General features: G+C 58.9%; 1 protein-coding gene across 1 annotated transcript; it reads right to left on the reverse strand.

Moving 5' to 3' along the window:
- Positions 1-2,364: 2,364 nt before the first annotated feature.
- CPNE7 (copine 7) lies at positions 2,365-14,280 on the reverse strand. Its single transcript, XM_040253659.1, has 15 exons — positions 14,107-14,280; positions 12,037-12,219; positions 10,638-10,712; positions 10,364-10,438; positions 9,916-9,999; positions 9,390-9,479; positions 9,048-9,146; positions 8,696-8,782; positions 8,249-8,308; positions 7,537-7,670; positions 7,119-7,173; positions 6,661-6,712; positions 6,462-6,595; positions 3,411-3,647; positions 2,365-2,900 (listed from the first exon to the last, which is right to left on the reverse strand). Exons 1-15 carry the CDS (start codon positions 14,278-14,280, stop codon positions 2,790-2,792), a joined length of 1,650 nt encoding a protein of 549 aa, XP_040109593.1. The 3' UTR covers positions 2,365-2,789.
- Positions 14,281-19,898: the final 5,618 nt, after the last annotated feature.

Genomic DNA, 19,898 nt, shown 5'->3' on the forward strand with positions numbered 1-19,898 from the left:
ACTGAGAGACTAACACGCTCACTTTTCATGCCCCCAAGTGAAGCAAGGGGTCACGTGCACGCTGAGGAGAGCAGGACCAGGTGTCCAACTTGATCTGGACCGGTGCTTAAGTCATCAGCTATTGCAGGTTTACATGAATCCCAAGCCCACCCTGCAAGAAGGAGCTGCTCCAAGAAACGTGTTGGAGCAACCTCTGAAGACAGTCAGGCCCACAGCAGCCTCCCACAGCAGCCCCAGTCCATGGCACACCTTCAGGTCGGCTTGCTCTGAACCCCACAGACTCCATGTGCAATTGTTGTGAGCAAGAGTGAGGCTGCATCCCCAGGAGGGGTGGTACCGAAGAGCTAGGGGCTGGCGTCTCGTCTGCAGGTCTCCACACCAGCTGCCAGGATTTCTGACCACCCTGTCTGGGGCTTCCCTCCCTAGGAGCCCATCTGGATTCCAGAGCCTTGATGGATGGCCTTGCATTGAAAAGTGAAAATCCAGAAATTGCACGGGGCTGGTGGGTCTTGTTTCTGCCACTGCCAGCTGTGTGACTCAGGGCAAGTCACTCAACTGTTCTGAGCCTTGCTTTCCTTGTCTGTGAACTGGGAATATTTGCCATCCTCGTGGGCCAGTATCTGTGGGTGGCAAGAGACAGAAGCCCCGTCTCTGACCCCAGTTGGTCTGAGCAGAAAGGGAGGAGCCAGGTCCCCATACCCCGGCCTATTGCTTTGTCCACCTCCTCTGTGCCAGCTTCCTTCCCAGGCAGGCCCTGCCCATGTGGCAGCAGTGGTCACCAGCGGCTCCTGGTGCCCATTCAGCAGCTTAGCAACTGGCAGAAAAGTCGCAGAACCCAGTCCTTTTGGCCATCCAGGTGGAGTGCCCACCCGGAGCCAATCACTGTGTCCAGGGACAACACGCTCGCTGAGTGGCCAGGCCTGCATCATGTCTACCCTGGGATTCAGACAGTGGTCCAGGCCCATTAAATATATGGACTGGGAGATGGGCCCCCAGAGGAGGGCAGGGCTGCTGTTACCAAGGAGGTGAGAGCGGTTGGTGCCCATATGAACCATCCTGGACCATAATCAATTCATTATTTTATCGCCTCTCGGCAGAGCTGGCTGCCTTCTTGGGCTGGGCGCTGGCTGGAAAACTCCTCACGTCCTTACAGCTGAGCTGGCTGATACCTTCCTGCCCCCACCCCCCCGCGGCTCCCCCTCACCTGCATGTGCCCAGCCAAGCCGCCCACAGGCCAGGCCCCATGGCTGCCTCCCGTGGTCCTTCCATCCACAACTGCTCTGGCCCCAGGAGGGCATCCTCTAAAAGTGGCCCTGACCCTGATTCCACTCCTCTCCAGGGCAGAAGGGAGAGGCTGGGACCTTGAACCTTGGCCCCTCCCTGCCACACGTGCTCTGGAAGAGGCTACAGCCCATTGAGACTGCAGCTTCCCCCATGGGCCATCACTGCTGCCACTGCTGTGCATGGACCCCCATCCCCCCATTTTTCTTGGCTTCTGCCTCCCCAGGGATCTCAGCTGACCAGCTCCTCCGGCTGGCTTTGCCCCTGAGCAGTGCCCAGGAACTGTCTGAGGCTTTCTGCTCCTGAAAGGGCAGCCCAGTCATATGAGACTCAGTGGCTGGGTTCTGCTGACACTGGCCCTCCCTCCTTAGGGCCACAGTGTCCCCAGCCTGCATTCCTGCTGCCTCCCAGATGTGAATGGATTAGGGCGGGGGGCTGCATCTCTGGTGTCCTCTCACCCTCGAAGAGACCAAAATCAGCCCTTCCAGAATTCAGCGGTAGCTAGGTTACCATGGCGATGCCCATTATCCCTGCTGAACAGAAGATGAATCAGGAGCTAAAAATAGGCCCCCAGAGTGGATGGATGGACGGATGGATAGAGGCAGGGGTGGGTGGGCCTGCATTCAGGGTCGGAACAGTCTGTTTTTCCCAGACAAGATAATTTAGGGGGAAATCTCAACCGGAAACCCATGTCCACAGAGCTGGGAGGTACTGCAAGTGGTGCCCCCTCCCCTGACAGAAGCATAAAGCACGCAGCACCCAGTAGGTCCTCATAAAGCCCAGGGCTTGGAGCCCTCTTCACCTGAGCCCGGCTGGTAAAGACTTCGGGCAGGTAACAGGGGAGGCTCTTGGCTTGGGGTGGCTGTCCCGCCGACTGGCCCTTCCCAGAGTGGAGCACTGCCCCCTGCGCCCTTTCATTCCCAGGAGGGCCCTTGGTTCATTCCAGGAAGGACCTGGGGAACCTGTCGAGAAGCTCCCTACTCTAGTGCGGGGCTCCAGGGCACAGAAACACCAGGCCCCACCCCTCCAGTGGGGTGCAGTCCTCTGCTGCGGGGCGGGGGACAGTGAAGGGACAAAGCCACGGCAAGGACAAGACACTTTATTCTGCCTAAGTCCCCTCCCCTACTCCCGCAGACCCCACAGACAGAGACAAGGGCGGATGCAGCTGGGACCAGGAGGAATCTGGCTGCAGGGACAGGTGTCTGGGGGACCGGGGTTTTCTCAAGAGACAGGGCACTGTCTGCTGACTCTCCCCAGTGAAGATCAGAAGCAAAGGAGTTGTCCCCCAGGCCACTCCCCACCCACCAGGCTGGGGCAGGGTTAGGCGTGCCCATGGGACCTCTTCACCCTTCAGCCCACCCGGCATCAGGGTCACAGGAGCTGAGGGTGGGCCTGGGCTGCAGGATGGGAGGCCCCTGGGGAGTTGGGTGGAGGATGCTGGAGGCAGACGGTGGACACAGTCCTGGCCGCCCCATGGGTCCTCAGAGAGCAGAGCCCAAGCTGGCTTCTCAGGCGTGGGCGCCGAGGTCTCTTGGAGGCAGCTCCTTGTGGCTGTAGTATTCCACCAGCTGCCTGGGCACCTCTGCCAGCACACTCTTGGCCAATGCCGCGGGGGACGCCTGGGTGTGGGGAGAAGGTGCCTCCAGCCAGCTTCCCGTCCCCTAGCCCCACTTCTCCACCTACTCACATCCAGCCCCCTTCCCTAGAGCCCCCAGCTCCAGGGACCACAACCAGGAATTCACCAAGTGGGCAAGCAGGTGAGCCTGTGTTAAGGTTGAGACCGCAGTGGCTGGGCAGTCCACCCCTGCTGTCACTCTGGGGGCACAGACAGCCATCTGGGTGGGTGTGACCCTGCTCTGGGCACGAGGCAGAGGGCCTGAGGCCCCTCCATGCCCAGGTCCTCCCGTGACGCTGCGAGTGTGTGTCCACGTGACGCAGAGTTCCTACTGTGTCACAGAGGCTTGAAAGCCAGGGAGGTGGCTGCCTAAGGGGCACCCTGCCCTCTGGGGCATCCGTGTGACCCTTCTCATAGTGCAAAGGTTTCTAGGGGCTGAAACTGCTCAGGATGGAGCGGGGGCTCAGCGCCTGTCGCCTCCACAATGCTGTCAAGGGACCCGCCGGGCACTCACGCTCTTGAGCTCCCGAAACGGCACAAATTGCACGATGTCGCGGAGGGCGGGCTCGCCGCGTGGGGAGCGCAGGACACCGTCATCGCCGTCTAGCACCTGCATGTCGGTGAAGTCGGCGTTGCCCACCCCAACAATGATGATGGACATGGGCAGGTGGGAGGCACGCACAATGGCCTCGCGTGTGTCCGCCATGTCGGTCACCACACCGTCCGTCAGAATCAGCAGAATGTAGTATTGCTGGGGGCACAGGGGAGGAGGGGCTGTGGGAACCCTGCAGGGCCGCTGCACCTCCCCTAGTCGAACCCCAAGTCCACCAACCAGACCGCCTGGGGGTGACTACAGTGGCCAAGCTTTTCTAAAAATGTGTTCACAGAAGCATACCACATGTACACAGGTGCACACACACACATGGAATCACAGTGAGCTGTGACCACGTGCTCCCTCTAACCCGGAGGTGGATACGGCCACACCTTACAGGTGGGGACAGTGAGGCTAGGGGAGCCAGGGTTGACCCAGGTGTGAGGCCAGAGGAGAAGGGATCATCAGCCCTGGGCGGGGAGGGTCTCCCACACTCTGAAGAGACGCTGAGATTTCAAACAACACACTCTGGCCCAGCCTGGCCAGGTGCCCAGTGTGTCTGCGCATGACAGACTGGGGCTTGTTTCAAATAAAGGTCCATTTCCAGAGTGAAAAAAAAACAAAACCACTCAGCAATCATTACTAAAAATCTGGGTGAGAGAAAACACAGAAGAGCTGCAAAAATCACCCTGGAGCGCCAGCGCTGGAAGGCCGGCCAGACTATCGCCTAGCCTGCCCAGCTCTGGCCGAGTGGGCACCCTCTCCCAGGGACCCTCTCTGAGCCCCCAGACCAGGGGGATGGGCAGTCTCCTGTCCAGGGCTGGTGGATTCCCACAGTGCCTGGCCCAGCCCTGAGCCCCACACAGCCTCCTCCCACCCCCAGAGGAGGGGCAGCACCCCACTGAGACCTCACAGCCCTGCATCTGCCTGCAGTGCAAACACCACACCATGACAGCCTGCGACGGAAGCGTCACCTGAACCCGGGGACCACTGTAGTCGGGGCCCCGGTAGGTGACAGCCAGAAGGGACAGGGTTTCTCCGCAGGACAGAAAGGCGGGCGAGGGCAAAGTTCAAGAGGAAGCTCAGGGAAGGGGGTCCCAGATGCTGCCCAGCCTCCACCCACATCCACCTCACGCAGCTAAGATGAAGGGTCTGAGCCCCAGCAAGGACAGAGGCAGACCTGAGGCCCCCAGAGTTTAACCCCTCCCAGAGGAATCAGACGGACACGAAGGCCACCACAAGGGCATGGTCAGCAGACTCCAGCCGGGGGCCCTACTGTAGGCACATGCCGATCTCTTTAACAAGGGGGTGGCAAGGGGACCCCATAGGAGAAGGCAGGGGGTCCCCAGCAGGATGGCCACACCCACTGTCAGGCCCAGCCCCTTATCTTAACCCTGTGCCTCCTGGAAAATCCACCATGGTGTGGACGAGATGGCTGAACACTTAATGCTCAGGAACTGACGTTGTCTTTAGGTGTGATAATGGGACCCTACTGTACCTCTTTTAGAGGTTTATACTGATATTTACTGATGAAATTATGTGTCTAAAACTTGCTTTAAAACAATACAAGAACATGAAAGCTGAATGTAATCCTTAACTCCAGGCTGGATTCTACACCAGAAATAATATTGTGATAAAATTATTGTTTTTTTGGCAATTAATGAAATTGGAGCATATTATATAAAGTATTGGATCTAAATTAAACCACCTGAAATTGATACTTGTACAGTGACTATAGAAGAGAATGCCTGGATCTGAGGAAAGAAGGGGTGGGAGGCGACACTATGACCTTGCCTTTGGGGGCTGTGTGCCTGGGAGAGCCACCCCCACTCAGGGCACGGGACCAGGGACCACCAGGGATTGGGCGATGGCAAGTCCCAAGGATGGAGCAAGGCTGAGAGCAACAGCCTAGTCCCACCATAGGGACTTCCCTGGGAGTGCAGTGGACTTCCACTGCAGGGCGCACAGGTTCAATCCCTGGTCAGGGAACTAAGATCCCACATGCCGCGGGGCACAGAAAAACAAAGGGGAAAAAATAGATCAGGAGACCAGAACATGGGAAGGACAGGTCCTGGGGTGGTGAGGAACATGGACACATGGGGACAGATGGAGGCTGGGGTGAGACAAGCGGAGGGGTCGCCTTCAATGTGAGACTGCAAAGCTGTTCTGTACAGGATCTCGTGAGCAGATCAACACCAAGAACTTGGGTGTGGGGAGTGGGGTTAGGAGGCCAGCAGCCTGCTCTCAAGAGATTCAAAGGGAAGAAAGGACCAGTGTGTAGATGGGGGCAGGGGAGGAAGAGAAGTAGGAGGAGGTAACAGGGCAGAAGTCGCTGACCAGTGAGTCCAGGGAAAGGATGGGCCAAAGGCATTGGGTTATTCTTCCATAAAGTTGACTATTCTTTTTTTTTTTTTTTCAGAATAAAAGGTTAAAAGAAGCCAACAGAGTCGTCGTGCCTCAGGCAGGTCTACAGAACCCTAATGCAGGAGGCAGCCTTTAGCGTCTCACCACTTGTGTGAATTAAGAAGAGGGATTTCCCTGGCAGTCCAGTGAATCAGGACTGGGCACTTCCACTTCCCCGGGCCTGGGTTCAATCCCTGGTCGGGGAACTAAATTCCCACAAGCTAACACAGTGCAGCCAAAAAAAAAAGACCATGCAAACAAAATAACAATACATGTATAACAGAACCACAGACAGCAGATCAGCCTCCAGGGCGAGAATCTCCTGGGCAGAGAGCTGCGCTCAGCTCACTGGCTCTGGGGCCCTCGAGGCGTGTCCACGCCCGGCCTCACTCCTCCAGACACCCGGGATTCCTGCTTCCGGCCCCTCTTCCCTCCCTCGGCCTCCCCCGCCCCACCTCCCGGCCCCGCCCACCGGCCCCGCCCGACCTGACCCTTCCCTCTTCCCCCGCGGCCAGCCCTTCCTCACCCCCCCCCCCACCCCCCCACCCCGCGCTGGCACTAGGCACCTACAGAGGCCTCACGGGTGCGCTCCTCGGCCGCGGCTGTGCGGGCCACCTTGGAGATGATGGGCGCCACGTTGGTGGGGCCGTAGAGCTGGACCCTGGGCAGGCAGTTCTGGTAGGCCTCCACCACACCCTGGATCCCTGTGGGGGGAGGGGTGTGAGCACGGCCCCAGCCCACCCCCACCACGGGCCATTCACTCTCCTACCTTCGCACTCATCGTCTTCTGGGTTGAAATTGATGGCAAAGTCATGGGACACCTGGGCAGAAGGGACGGGTCAGCGGGTCCAACTCCTAGCACCCCCCACCCCAACTACTGAGAGAGGCAGGTTTGGAGCCCCCGGGGCCACCGTGTGACACATCCTTTGTGGAAGGGGGTCACTGGGGACAGAGGGCAGAAGGCCAACCCTGGATCCAGTGTGACCCGGAGCTTCTGAGATGTATTAGCCAATAATTCCCCAACCCCCAACCTTTCTGCTCAAGCCAGTCAAACACCCTTTCTAAACAGAAAATTCCAGACGAATGTCCCCCTTCTCCTCACAGGGCCACAGGGCTGAGTGAGAACACTAGTGCTGGGAGGTGAAAGGCAGGTCCCCACCCCCTGCCCCACCACCTGTCACATGGCTCTGCTTCCCCTGGGGTCCCGGGACCCGGGCTTTCTCCTACCTCATACTTGGGAGGGATCCGGGCTCCAAACCCCAAAGCAGAGAGCCTCTTGTCGCTGGAAGAGAGGCCGCCTCATCACCCAGGGGCCCCGACCTCACCGAGGGAACGGGGGCTTCGGGGAGACACCAACAGAGCCAGGAGACCAGGTGCCCCGAACCACATAGGGGAAACTAAGGCCCAGAGCCATGAGGCGGCCCCCAGGATCGCAGGCAGGCAGGGGTGGTGCTGATGCAGGGACCTTGGCCCCATCACTCCCTAGGCCTCGAGAGCCCTACCCCTCTACGGCCTCAGTTTACTGCTCTGTGTCTGCGAGAAGGACTCGGACCCCTGTGGGGGGCCGCCCCATCTCCCTTCTCAGGCCCTGAGGCGCTGACCCATGACTTCTGCAGAGCCCAGGAGGGATGGGAGGCCGGCGCACCTGTCATAGTCCTGGCAGATCTCTCCCACGGCCACCAGGGCCTGCAGATACTCGTTGGGCTGGAAGGGGTTGATGTAGTGCAGGGAGCAGCTGTTCCTGGGGTCCCCATTGGAGGCCGTGAAGTCAATGGCCACCTGCAGAGGCCACGGCGTCATGAGCCTGGAGCCCTCCTTCCTGGCCTGGGTGGCAGCTGCACCCTATCTGACAGCTAAGGACACCGAGGCCTGGGGAAGCCGCTTGCCCAGGGATGTGAGAAAACCCCGGGGCTGTAAGCCCAAGGGTCTGATGCTGTGCTGGCTGGGTCACAGGAGAAGGGACAGACCAACCCCAAAGCTCCTGGGTCCCCAGGCGCAGCCAGCGCCTCTGTGGCAACACCAGCCAGGGACCCCAAGGAGCCGGAGCAGTCACAGTGGACCCTCAGCACCTCCTCCTGCAGTCAAGGGTGAAGGGAGGGGCTGGGCAGGGCCTGGGAGGAGTAAGCCCTGAGATGGGGTCCCCGAGTGTCCCTCCACCCACTCACTACCCTCAGGCCTTTCTGGCTGTCACTTGAAGAAGCTCGGAGGGGTCACAAGGAAGGGGTGTGCAAGCCCTGCAGAAGGGCCTTTTCTGCACACATCCACCTAGGGTGTCAAACGGGCTGAGTGGGGCCAGGCGCCAACCCCCCCATCCTCTGGGATGCAGCCCACAGGCGGTGTGGAGGGTGCGGACTCACCGTGAAGTGGATCTGGCAGCCGCCCATGACGTAGTCCAGGAACGAGTACACCCTGTAGAGCTTCCAGGGCCCCCACCCCGGGGAGACTCAGGCCAGGGCTTCAGGGCAGGGCCTCTGGGGCTGCTGGGACCTGCCCTCCCCCAGGGCAGCTGGGGCAGACAGGAGCCTGGCAGCCTCAGTCCCTGCCTCTCAGGCCCTCCGGCTGTCTGCATGCCTATTTCCCCCCAATCATCTATTCTCTTGTTTCCCCCTCCCCTCCATTTCCTAACCCACCTCCATGCATTGGGGGCACAAGAGCCCTTGAGTCCATCTGACAATGGGGGAGATTCCAGGGAGTGGCCTGCCACTGCTGAGCTTGCTCTCCGAAGAGCTCAGGCAGCAGGACTACCCCTCAACCCCGCACCGTGGGTGGGCGGGGGAGGGTCTGCAGCCTGGGCTGAGGCTCACCTTCAGGTCTGCCAGGATGACCACCCCAGAATTCTTGTAATTGCGCTTCTTCTGCTTATATTTGGAGTTCACACAGTCCCACTGGGCCTGGGGGACAGGGACAGGCAGAGACCCCCACCCAGAGTGCCAGCGCCCAACACCCCACCCTAAGGGGCCAGGGAGGCCTTGAAGCCCTGCCCATTGGCATCTGTCTGTCCAACACAGGCCTGTGATCCCTACTCTGACCACCTGGTGAGCGTGGCTGTCATGCTCTGTCATCATCTTTAGCCTCTCTAAAGCCATCACAAGCACTTTTGGGGAACTCAGCCCAGGGCCAGCGCCCCAGAGCATTCTGGCGGACAGGCCGGCTCACCTGGTCCTCCCCGAAGGCTTTCTGCATCTCCTCGAAGGTGGTGGAGAATTCTCCAATGAAGTCATGCTTTCCGCGGGAGTCATAATCCCAAACGAGGCCCTGGGGAGCCCAGGACTCCTCAGCCTGTCTGCCCCTCTGGGGTCCCAGGCCTGGGCGTCTCCCTGGCCCTGCAGGTAGGCCGCCCCCTCCGCACCACTCCTCTCCAGTACCTCTCCCCCACCCCCACCCCCTGCACATCTCAACTCCAGCAGGGTGTGGTCTGACAGGGTGGCCCCACTCAACCACTCGCCCCGCCCCCTTCCCAGCCACACTCCCATCCTCCAGGCGCAAAGCCCCACCTACTTTCAGAGGCCGTGACTCCTCACAGCTGCACAGGCTGCTCAGAGACACCTTGAAAGGTTGCCAGGTGGGGCTCAGGTCGTTCTTCACCACCTGTGGGCCGGGAGGGGCGGGCGGCTCAGGGGGCCCAGCCTCAGGCTCCAGGCAGGACCCTGCGAACCCATAGCTGCATCTCCGAACCTCGTTCCATCCAGAACCTCTGTAGCTTCCTCCGCATTCCAGGACCACCTGGTCTCCTTTCCTTACATAGCCTTTTTTTAACTCTAATTTATCTCAAAAGGAAACGCTTTCCCACTGCTGTCACTGGGATCTTGTTTCATGGGCAGGTAGTCACAACAAATGCAGATCCTTGACCCTAGGTCACAAGGTCCACCCATGCCTGGCTGCTGCCTGTTCAAAGCGGGATGGCGGGCAGTGTTGGGGATCAAGACCCCTACAGCTACGGCGGGCAGGGAGGTGCAGGAAGGGTCAGGGGCTACCCTCTCTGTGCTTTCACGCTACCCTCGGGTGCTGCGTGGGGACCCCTCACCTCTGTCCTGTACACCAGTTGCTCGCTCTGATCATCATTGATCCTGTATAGTTCCAGGAATGGGTCTGACTTGCTGAAGAGGTCCTGGCAGAGGAGCAAAAGATGAACTTGGCAAGCTGAGTTGGGGGCCAGGCTCTGCCACTCCCCTGGTGTGAGGGCCCAGCCCTCCCTGAGAGCATCCTGCTCCAGCTTCCCTAGCTCCCCAGCACTTCCAGCCCAGAGACTGGCTCCCAACAGTTTCTCCACTGTCTGCCCTGGGAACTCCCTGAGCCCCTGAGCGTCGTCACAGGAAGCTCTGAGGATGAACAGGGGCAGTGACACAACAGGACCCCGACAGCAGCACAGCTGCCCTGGCTCTGAGTGTGTCCCACTCCGCGGCCACCTGTCATCTCCTCGTGGACACCCCCTGACAGCAGGGAGAGCCGGGCTCCAGGGGACCACCCCTCACCTTGTCGTCCAGCTTCCTGGCCCTGAAGGAGAGCTCCACGTAGCCGTTGTTCCCGGAGATGTCCTCGGCTATCACCTGGGTGGAGTGGGCAGGAGGGGCCTGACCCCTCGCGGGCCTCGGGGTTCAGCCGGCCCACTCCAACCCTTCTCCGCCCTGCAGCCCAGTCTGTGGGAGGTGCCTAGACATCGCGGCAGCCTGGGCTTCGTCCCCCACAGCCTCAGTGACGAAGGGGCGGGGCCTGCAGGGGAGGGGCCGGTGGAAGGCGGGGGCTCACCGTGATGGTGGACTTGCCCGCGTTCCTGCCGAACTTCAGCAACAGTGCCCGGGTCACCTTCTTCTGGGCCACAATCTGGAAGTCAGAGGGTCAGGAGGGTCCGTACCTGCTCCCTGGGGGCTCTAACCCCGCCCAGGGACTCCCCGTCTCCTTCCCAGTGACCCCAGCCACCCTCGGTGGCCTGGCTCCCCAACCTACGATCCAGGTGAGGAAGTGGAGATCCAGGCAGAGGTCTGGGAATTACTGAAGGGCCACCACTGGGATTTGAAGCCAGGCTCCAAACCTTTGGCCGGCCCTGCAGACCTGGTGGCACTGGGTGGCCTTCCCATAATGCAGAGTTTACGTGTATATCCAGACATACGTGTCCATACCTGTGTCCATGGATCTGCACCCGTAGGTGCATGCATGTTTGCACATTGATGTCTGTGCATGTGTGTCCCTGCATGTGAGGAAAGTGGGTGGCGAGCATTGGGTGGACCCTGCTGAAATCTCAGTCCTCTTATCTGACAAGAGGCTCGACCCAGCCGTCTCTGCCCCAGGCAGCAATGGAGATGAGTCACAAGGCCTTCATGTCGGGGAAAAGAAGTCGAACACAAATGGGAACATACTGTGTGATTCACGGACATGATGTTCTAGAACAGGCAAAACTATTGGGGGAGGGGGTTGAGAGGAGCAGGGGAGTCTGCTGGATGACAAAGATACGCTGTGTGATCTGGGTGGTGGTCAGGTGTATACAACTGTCTAAAGCTCATCAATCCCAACCCTAGAGGTCTACACGTATTACTGTATGTAAATTACACCTCATTAAAAAGCCCTCAGAGTACTCACTAGAATCAAATGTGTGACGCGTGGAGTGTTCTGCCCAGAGCCTGTGCTAAGCAGTTTGGCTGGAGGCAAGACCTCTTGTTTCACTGACAATCATAGAGCTAATAGGAATGACTTTACTGGAGGATGCAGGGTCCCTCAGACCAGTCACTGCCATGGAGACAGGCAAGGGAAGGGCTCCCTTATGTTGTGGAAGTGACATACGCAGCTGCAGAGCAGTGTATGTCATTTGTGTTTTTAAAAGTGTATATATAGAGAAAAAACTATATGTCCCTTTACTCTGATAAGACTACCTCTCTCCAGGAGGATGTAACAAATCTGGGGGCAGGGCAGGAGGGAGACACCCAGAGCATGCCTGTTATACTTTCTGAATTTAGATCCATATGACTATATTACCCAGTTCCAAATTACATTTTTTAAATTAACTAAAAGACATTTTTTAAGGAGCTAGGAGTCAGGCAGAACACCTGGTACACAGTTGGTGCATAATCTTGCTGTCCCCAGACCACCACTGCACCTGCTGAGGTGCCCATGCTGCCCTCCTCCTCTAAGGGCATGGGGACAGGGCACCCACCTGCCCTAAAGTGCATTCCATGCCCCCCAGGAAGTCATCCTCCTGGCAGCTCAGGCTGCTGGGCCCATGGGTGTCGTAGACCTCAAAGCGCAGCTTCTGCACCTCCTCGAAGTAGTAGTCAAGTGTGAAGACCTTGGAGAAGACCGGGTGCAGGCTGCTCCGGACTACCTCGGTTCTGTCCACCTGCAAGTGGCCCTGGGTGAGCAGACCCCTGGAGGAGGGGGACAAGATTCTACCGGTGCACTGCCCGGAGATCCTGTGCCTTTGCTGTAGCCCGCAGGGTTCCCTGTCCCACCCACCTGCCCTTGGGTGGTCCTGGAGGACTTGCATCCAGGTTGTGCTGTGGGAAGACCCATCTGCTGCTTCGAGGCTTCCGGTTGCCCCCTGGGGAGGGTCACTCCCCAGAACCCCTGGCACCTCCCTCCCTGAGATAAAGGCGCAGTTCTCTGGCCCCCACAAGCTACAGCTTCTCGTCTCGTGCCCACACAGCCTCCTCCATCCCCAAACCACAGATGGGGAAGCAGGCTCAGAGAAGGGAAGGGGTGTCCAAGGACACCCCAAGTAAGGGACAGAGCTGGGTTGGAACCTGGCTGGGCAAACCTTAAAGCAGAGATCTTTTGCCAGCACCCTGCTGGACAGGCAGGGAGACTCCAGAGTTGGGAAGGGGGGCGAATTGCAGAGATGACCCCTTGGTTCAGCTCTCTCCTCCAACTTGGGGCCCAACCCATCAAAGTGCAACCTGCCCTGCTCCAGAGTTCCACAAACTCCCACACCCCAGATGAGGGTGTTTATGTGCTTTCTCAAGGGACATGTGCCGCAGGGAGCGCTGAGGCCAAGCAATGGAGGCTGATGGGGGCTTGGGCCTCTCCAGCAGATCCTTTGCCCCCGAAGTCGATGACTGGAGGGTTTCTCAGGCCAGGAGGCTGGTGGTCCAGAGATGACAAAAAACAGCACAACGTCACAGCCAGGGAGCACTGCGGTCCAGGGAGCTGGCGCTGCGCATCTCTAGGACTATGCGACCCTCTGCGGCTGTACCCCCGACGTGCCCCTAACCTCCCTACCTCCGCCCGGGCTGTATGCGGCCACCGAGGCCAGGGACGCGCGTGCGCGGACAGACCCGTCGCAGGGGGAGCGCTGGAGCCTGGGGCGCACTCGGGTCCGAGTTCCGCCCCCCCAGCTCTCTGGGGGCTCAATGCCCGACTTCACCTATTCGCCCCCGATTTGTTGCCCTTTAGAAGTGAGGCCACGCGTCTCACGTGAGATGGTGTCGGAAAAAGCGCTTCGTGGGGCGCAGAGCGGTCTGAGCAGTCCCGCGGCCCGCCCTCTGGGAGCGCAGGTCTGGGGTGAAGAGCCTGCCCCCGCGCAGGCGCCTCGGCCGCTCCCGGGACCAGAGGGAAGCCCGCGTCGCCGAGAGACGGGACGCGCCCAGAGCCAGGTCCGCGAGGCTTGCGAACCGTCCGCTGCTGCCCCGACCCCGCCCGCACGCGCCGCGCTCGCCAGGCCACCCCGCGGCCGCTCGGGACCGCCTCGACTCTTCAAAACTCGAGAGCCAGGCGCCAGGCTGGGAGCCTTCTGGGCGGGCATCCCGGTCTCAGAGATGGAGTCCTGGCTCCCAGAGCGCCCGGCTAGCTTCCTATGGGACCCGCGGTGCGCTGTCTCCGCCCTGCGAATGCGGACCGGGCGGAGGACTGGTGCTCCCGGCTGCCCCGCGGGCCCAAGGTGGACCCGTGACCTCGGTCAAAGCCCTGTGTCCCCTACTCTCCTCTGTGCCCCCCAGGAGAGCCCCTCCGGCTCCCTCAAGCCTGGGTGTTTCACTTGGCCCCGGAGCCTCCACCCGGACCCGGGGTCGTACCCTCCACTCCAGGGCTCCCTCCCTCTACCTGGAGCCCCTCTCGTGGTTCCGCCTCCAACCCAGCCCCTACACTTCAACCCCACAGCTCCAGGGCACCCATCTTTAGGCCAGGTAACCCCACCGTGACCCTCCTCTGCACCCCACTAGCCTCGCACATCCATCTCGGCTTCCGCGTCCGCAGCTCCAGGCCCTCACCCCCCGCCTACCCGCGCCCCTACCTGCACCCATTGGCCCTGCGATTGCAGCAGCAGCACCACGCTCGGGTCGGACTTGGTGAGCGGGTCGCGGTCCAGCAGGTGCCGGCAGCTCAGCCGCAGTTCCACCTTCGAGGCGCAGGGCGCCGGCACCACCCCGGGGGCCGCCGCCGCCCGACGCTCTGAGCCCGCGCTCATGCTCCCAACTCCCGCGCTCCGGGACCCGCCTGGGCCCACCGAGGGGCGGCTGTCCGCCGGTCGGCGCCGCGGCCGCGCGGGGAAATGATGGCCTGGCCAGGCGTGGCCGCGCTTCTCTCCCGGCACGCCAGCCTGGCGCGGGCACACGTGGCTCCCGCAGCAGCCACGGCACGGGAACTGCAGGAGGGGGGTGTCAGAGAGGGTGAGACAGAGGAGGGGGCAGTGGAGGGGCGGGGCCTAGGCGGGGCCGGGCCGAGAGGGGGCCCCCGGAGCCTGGCGGGGAGGAATGGGCGCTGAGCGGTGGCCTTAGCCCGCCCTTCGTCCCCATCCCCATCCGTCCCCATACCCCTTCGAGGATGCCCAGGTTTCCACGGGTTCAAATCCCCAGGGTGAGAGGTTTGGGGTCCAAACTGGGTGGGCCCTCCCAGGATGACCAGAGCCCCACGGGGGGCCCTGCGTGTGGAAACCTGCTCAGGTCAGGAGGCTCTCTGCTGGCCTAGGCGTGGGCCCCAGGTCCCTGCAGGCTGCCCCCATGGGAAGCCAGGGCCCAGCAGAGGCCCAGTTTAGCACCAAATCCACACCTCTCCCCACCCCTCAGACCCCAACCCCAGGCCTTGCTGCATTTAGTGAGGCATCACTTCAGTCAGCAAGCATGTGGTGGGCGCCTCCTGTGTGCCAGGTGCCTTGGGGCTGGGACTGGACGCAGGAAGAACGGGTCTGCCTTCCCAGAGTCTGTTGTCCGGGAGCCAGTACAACCCCTGCTGTCCTGGGGGTGTCTACACTGAGGGTCAGGGTCTGAGGTCCTTCCACATGTGTCTGCTGCACTCAAATCAGAACAGGTCTGGGCTCCTTGGGAGGGGCCCCTCTCATCCTGAGCTTCACCCCCACCTTGGACCACCCTGTGCTTGCTGCGAAGCTGTGCAGAAGAGGAGGTTTTGGTGGAGGCAGAAGCCACCTCCCAGTCCATTTTCTTTGCCAGTTTCTGCCTAAAAATAGGGCACAGACCTGGCCAAAAGCCATGGTGGGAGACAGGAAGGGGGTTTAAGGTAAAAGGGGACCCAAGGGCCAGGGGAACAGAAACCAGGTCTCGGGCACACTGGGCTGTTGTGAGCTCAGGCTGAGCCTTGGTTGCCAGGACTCCAGAAGATCCTGGGGTCGGAAGCCCCACCAACAACAGGACAAAGATGCTGCCCAGGCGGAGGTGGAAAGTGGAAGTTTGCACCCCAGAGTCAAAGGAGGGTTTTCCAGAGGTGCTTTGCAGAGGACACCATCCTTGGTGGTGGAATACAGGTTCACACCCCAGGGGTGCCTGCAAGGCAAAGACCTTGTGCCCAATTTGCAAGAAAGGGAATTCTTTGCAGGCCAATCTGGTGCCTCCTTCTGCTGCCTCAAGCCTCCATGTCCCCCCTCCTAGAAGCTGGCCCAGGTCCCAACAGCTTCAGAAACCAGCCGTTCAGAGGGCTAGCTTCTCTCTGTAGACAATTACCAGCCTGGAGCCACTCTGGGCCTTCCAGCTCCTGCATCTTTCTTGGCCTGGCTTCCTAGAGTCCATGTTTGTAGCCCATCAGCTGTGCTCTTGGCCTCATGGAGGCTCACTGGCTTGCAGGGGCCCCAGTTCCCCTTGCACCCTGGCTAAGGCTTCTAGCCTCTCTGTTTTATGGGATTAAGAATGCAAAGCCCCAGGATGGAGGCTCAGATGGGCCCCCAGCCCCACCTTGGCATGCCCAGAGGCTCAGGGTCAGCCTTGGGAACTTCCCTGGGACCTTTCTCCTCCCAGCCCTGAGGACAGCTCTTTCCAATGCATGTGTTCACGCTAACTGTGATGTGCTAGCTACTAAGCCACCGCAGCCCCATTTCACAGACGAGGAGGGGCCACCCAGCCCACCAATAGGAGAATAGAGCTTACACCCAGCCACAGTTCAACTCTTAACCATCACACACAGCACCACAGTAACTTCGTATTGTCACCCCCGGGGGAGAGGGAAAAGAGAATTCAGAGTTTGGGGATTCAAGACTCTGAGGTCCAGAGATTCTAATGGACCCACTGGGGTCTCTGCTTCCCTGGTGGCTCAATGGTAAAGAATTCACCTACCAAGCAGGAGACATGGGTTCAATCCCTGAGTTGGGAAGATCCCCTGGAGAAGGAAATGGCAACCCACTCCAGTATTCTTGCCTGGAAAATCCCATGGACACAGAAGAGCCTTGTGGGCTACAGTCCATGCGGTTACAAAAGAGTCGAAAATGACTTAGCAATAAACAACTGGGGTCTCTGCCGCAGCCTCACGGCAACAGGCCCCTCCCTGCCTTGCAGGGTGACCCTGGGCTCAGCTCCAGAGCTGACCTGGAGAGGAGGCCGGCAGGGCAGCTCCATGAAGCACTAATGGAGAGATTCTCCAGAGCCCAAGAGGGGCCACTGGGCTGCAGGATCCACCCGCCCCTCCTCACCCAGCAGCCCAAAAAGGCCTCAGGACAAGGGAGGGCCCGGAATGTGGGGGGGCGAGAGCTCAGGCTGCCAGACGCAGGAAGTGAGATCCCCACCTTCAGATATTCTGTTGTTACTGCTGCACAGGAAATAACAACACATGTTCCTTGTTGAAAAGTTAAAAAATGTAGATAAGCAATTTAAAAAAAATGGAAATTCTAGCACCCAGGCAGAAACACTGTTAACACTTTGATGTTTATCCCTCCAGCTTTTTTTTCCACGCAAATCTGTTTGTGTTAGTTTTTACAAGCTGCTTCCCACCCTTAGGGCCCTTCCTACATGTGGCTCCTCAGATCACAAGCATGGGGACTCTCTGCCCCACCTGACAGCTGAGTTCCTGGGCCTAGCACTGTGCCTGGCACACAGTAGGTACTCAATAAATGTTCAAAGACGTTCAAAGAGGTACTCAATAAATGTTCCTGTGTGCAGTTTTTTAGTAACTGCTTTTCTTTACACCGTATCGCTGTCTTTCATCCCATCGACTGTTACCCCAAAACTTGTATGTTGAAATCCTGACCCCCAGTGTGGTGGCATTAGGAGGCGGGTCTTGGGAGGTGCTTAGGTCACGAGGGTGGAGCCCCACTGCCTTTGTAACTGGGACCCTAGAGCACTCCCTCACCCCTCTGCCATGTGTGAACCAGACACCAAATCTGCTGGCACCTTGACTGATCTTGGAGTCAGCCTCCAGAGCTGTGAGAACTCAGTATCTGGTGTTTATAAGCTCCCCCCAACCCACCCCCAGTCCACAGTCTATGGTGTTTCTGTTCTGGCAGCCTGAAGGGACACTCTACCTCGATAAGCTGAGGCCAACAGCAGGGGGCTGGGGCACTGCAACCCCTGAGGCAAGTCTAGAAACCACTGAGTTGCAACTAGAGTTTTACTGGAGCATGGCCATCCTGTGTGTTTACGGATGGTCTGAAGCCGGCTTCGCCCTGCAAGAGTAGAGGGATACTCTGTGGCCTGGAAAGCCTGAAATGCTCACCATCTGGTCCTTTAGGAAATGGTCTGTAGCGTGCATCTCCCTACCAGCCCACCCTGGGTGCTCAGCGGGGGGATCTGAGGGGGCTAGCGGGGTAGAAGCGACCCTTCCTCATGTATTTAACTAACCCCATGCTGAAGCCGAAGCTTCAATACTTTGGCCACCTGGTGCAAACAGCTGACTCATTGGAAAAGACTCTGATGCTAGGAAAGATTGAGGGCAGCAGAAGGGGGTGACAGAGGACGAGATGGTTGGATGGCATCACCAAGTCAATGGATATGAGTTTGTGCAAACTCCAGGAGATAGTGAAGGACTGGGAAGCCTGGCGTGCTCCAGTCCACGGGGTCGCAAAGAGTTGGACACGACTTAGCAACTGAACAATAACAATCTCTATCTCTTTAAATGCTTCTACATCACCAATTTTTGGAGCAACAATATAGCATCCTTGTTTTAGACAACTTGCTTCTCAAGCCACAGGGCCCTGCTTGCACTGGCTCCCCCCTACTGGCCGGCTCCTACTCACCCTTTGAAGCCTGGCTGAACATGCTCCACCCCCAGCACTGGCTCTGAGCTTCTGGGAATTCACCCCCTCAGCATCAGATGGGATGCCTTGAGCAAGTGCCAGAAAGCTCAGCCCCTCAGGAGGGGAGCAGAGCTACGTCCAGATTGTGTACAGTCCAGGCTGTGTTCAAGTGACACATTGCTCAGGCAAGGCCATCACCATACCCTCCATGTTGTCCTTCCCAGGGCCCAGTGGATTTGTTCCAGAGGCTCTGGAAGGCACGCTGAAACTGTCGAAGTTTTAAGAATAGGAGGTGGTGGGGCTAACAAGGCTTTCAAAAGCTTACACCGGTGGGCTGGGTGCTTCTTTGATTAACCTAGAAAGGTCACTTTATCTCAGAACCCTGCTGTCAGAACTGGACTGTTTTCCTACAGGATTTGCAGTTTCTCTTGTTGATGTTCCAATTGCTCAGTCGTGTCCAACTCTACCACCCCACGGACTGGAGCATGCCAGTCTTCCCTGTCCTTCACCATCTCCTGGAGCTTGCTCACTCATGTCCATTGTCTTGGTGATGCCATCTAACCACCTTGTCCTCTGTTGTTCCTTCTCCTGCCTTCAAGCTTTCCCAGCATCAGGGTCAGCTCTTCGCATTAGGTGGCCAAAGTATTGGAGCTTCAGCATCAGCCCTTCCAATGAATATTTAAGATTGATTTCCTTTAGGATTGACTGGTTGGATCTCCTTGAAGTCCAAGGGACTCTCAAGTCTTCTCCAGCACCACAGTTAAAAGCATTGACTCTTTGGCGCTCAGCCTTCTTTATGGTCCAACTCCCACATCCATACATGACTACTGGAAAAACCATCGCTTTGACTCTACAGCATTTCTCTTACTTATTAATGGCTGCACCAAGTCTTAACTGTGGCCCATGGGATCTGTAGTTGCAGCATGTGGCAGAGTTCCCTAACCAGGGATGGACCCCAGGCCCCTTGCATTGGGAAAGTGGAGTCTTAGCCACTGGACCACAGGGAATTCTTTCACTTTTAAAAATGAGACAGGTGAGCCCAGAGCACTACTATCCCAGAGCAGAGTATGCCACATGTATACACACATTGTCCCACCTCCCCATCCACCACACACATGCTCACATCAAATGGAGAGAGACACGAGCATACACGCAGCCACAATTGAGTGTGCTGAGACACAGGCATTCCACCAGAGGCAGCACTGGGGGGGGTGCCGGGTGAGGGGGGGACCTCCCCCTCCCATTATACCTCCAAAGACATGTCATTTTGGTACTTTCCCACAATCAGCCCCCAGCCCTCCCCCCAGGGGTCTCCTGCCCACTCTGCAAAACAGGTCTGAACATTGTGTCACTGCCAAGGCTCAGAGAGGAGGATGGCCTTTGTGAGGTCACACAGCATTGACTCTACCCAGACCCCACTCCCTACCCAGAACCCAGTTCTCTCGCCTCCCTTGACCCTCCAGGCCCATGTGTCTCCAGGGCACAGAGGACCATAGGGCATGGAGTGCCTGCGGTTGGCTGGGTCGTCTGAGCCCTTCCGAACCTGCGCAGGGCCAGCTGGAAAACACGACATTGTCCAGGACGAGCTGCCCTGCTTCTCAGCTCCTTGCCCTGCTTCTCAGCTCCTTGCCCTG

The sequence above is a fragment of the Oryx dammah genome, unplaced genomic scaffold, assembly GCF_014754425.2.
Source record: "Oryx dammah isolate SB20612 unplaced genomic scaffold, SCBI_Odam_1.1 HiC_scaffold_13, whole genome shotgun sequence".
Classification (NCBI taxonomy): domain Eukaryota; kingdom Metazoa; phylum Chordata; class Mammalia; order Artiodactyla; family Bovidae; genus Oryx; species Oryx dammah.

Bases quoted from the DNA above. Each gene is read 5' to 3' on its own strand.
- CPNE7 (XM_040253659.1), bottom strand. From the start codon at position 14,280: ATGAGCGCGGGCTCAGAGCGTCGGGCGGCGGCGGCCCCCGGGGTGGTG. The intron at 10,000-10,363 runs GTGAGGGGTGGT...CTCCTCTGCCAG, and splicing joins CCAGGAAGCTGGACGACAAG to GACCTCTTCAGCAAGTCAGA. The intron at 6,596-6,660 runs GTAGGAGAGTGA...CTCCCCCCACAG, and splicing joins AGAAGACGATGAGTGCGAAG to GGATCCAGGGTGTGGTGGAG.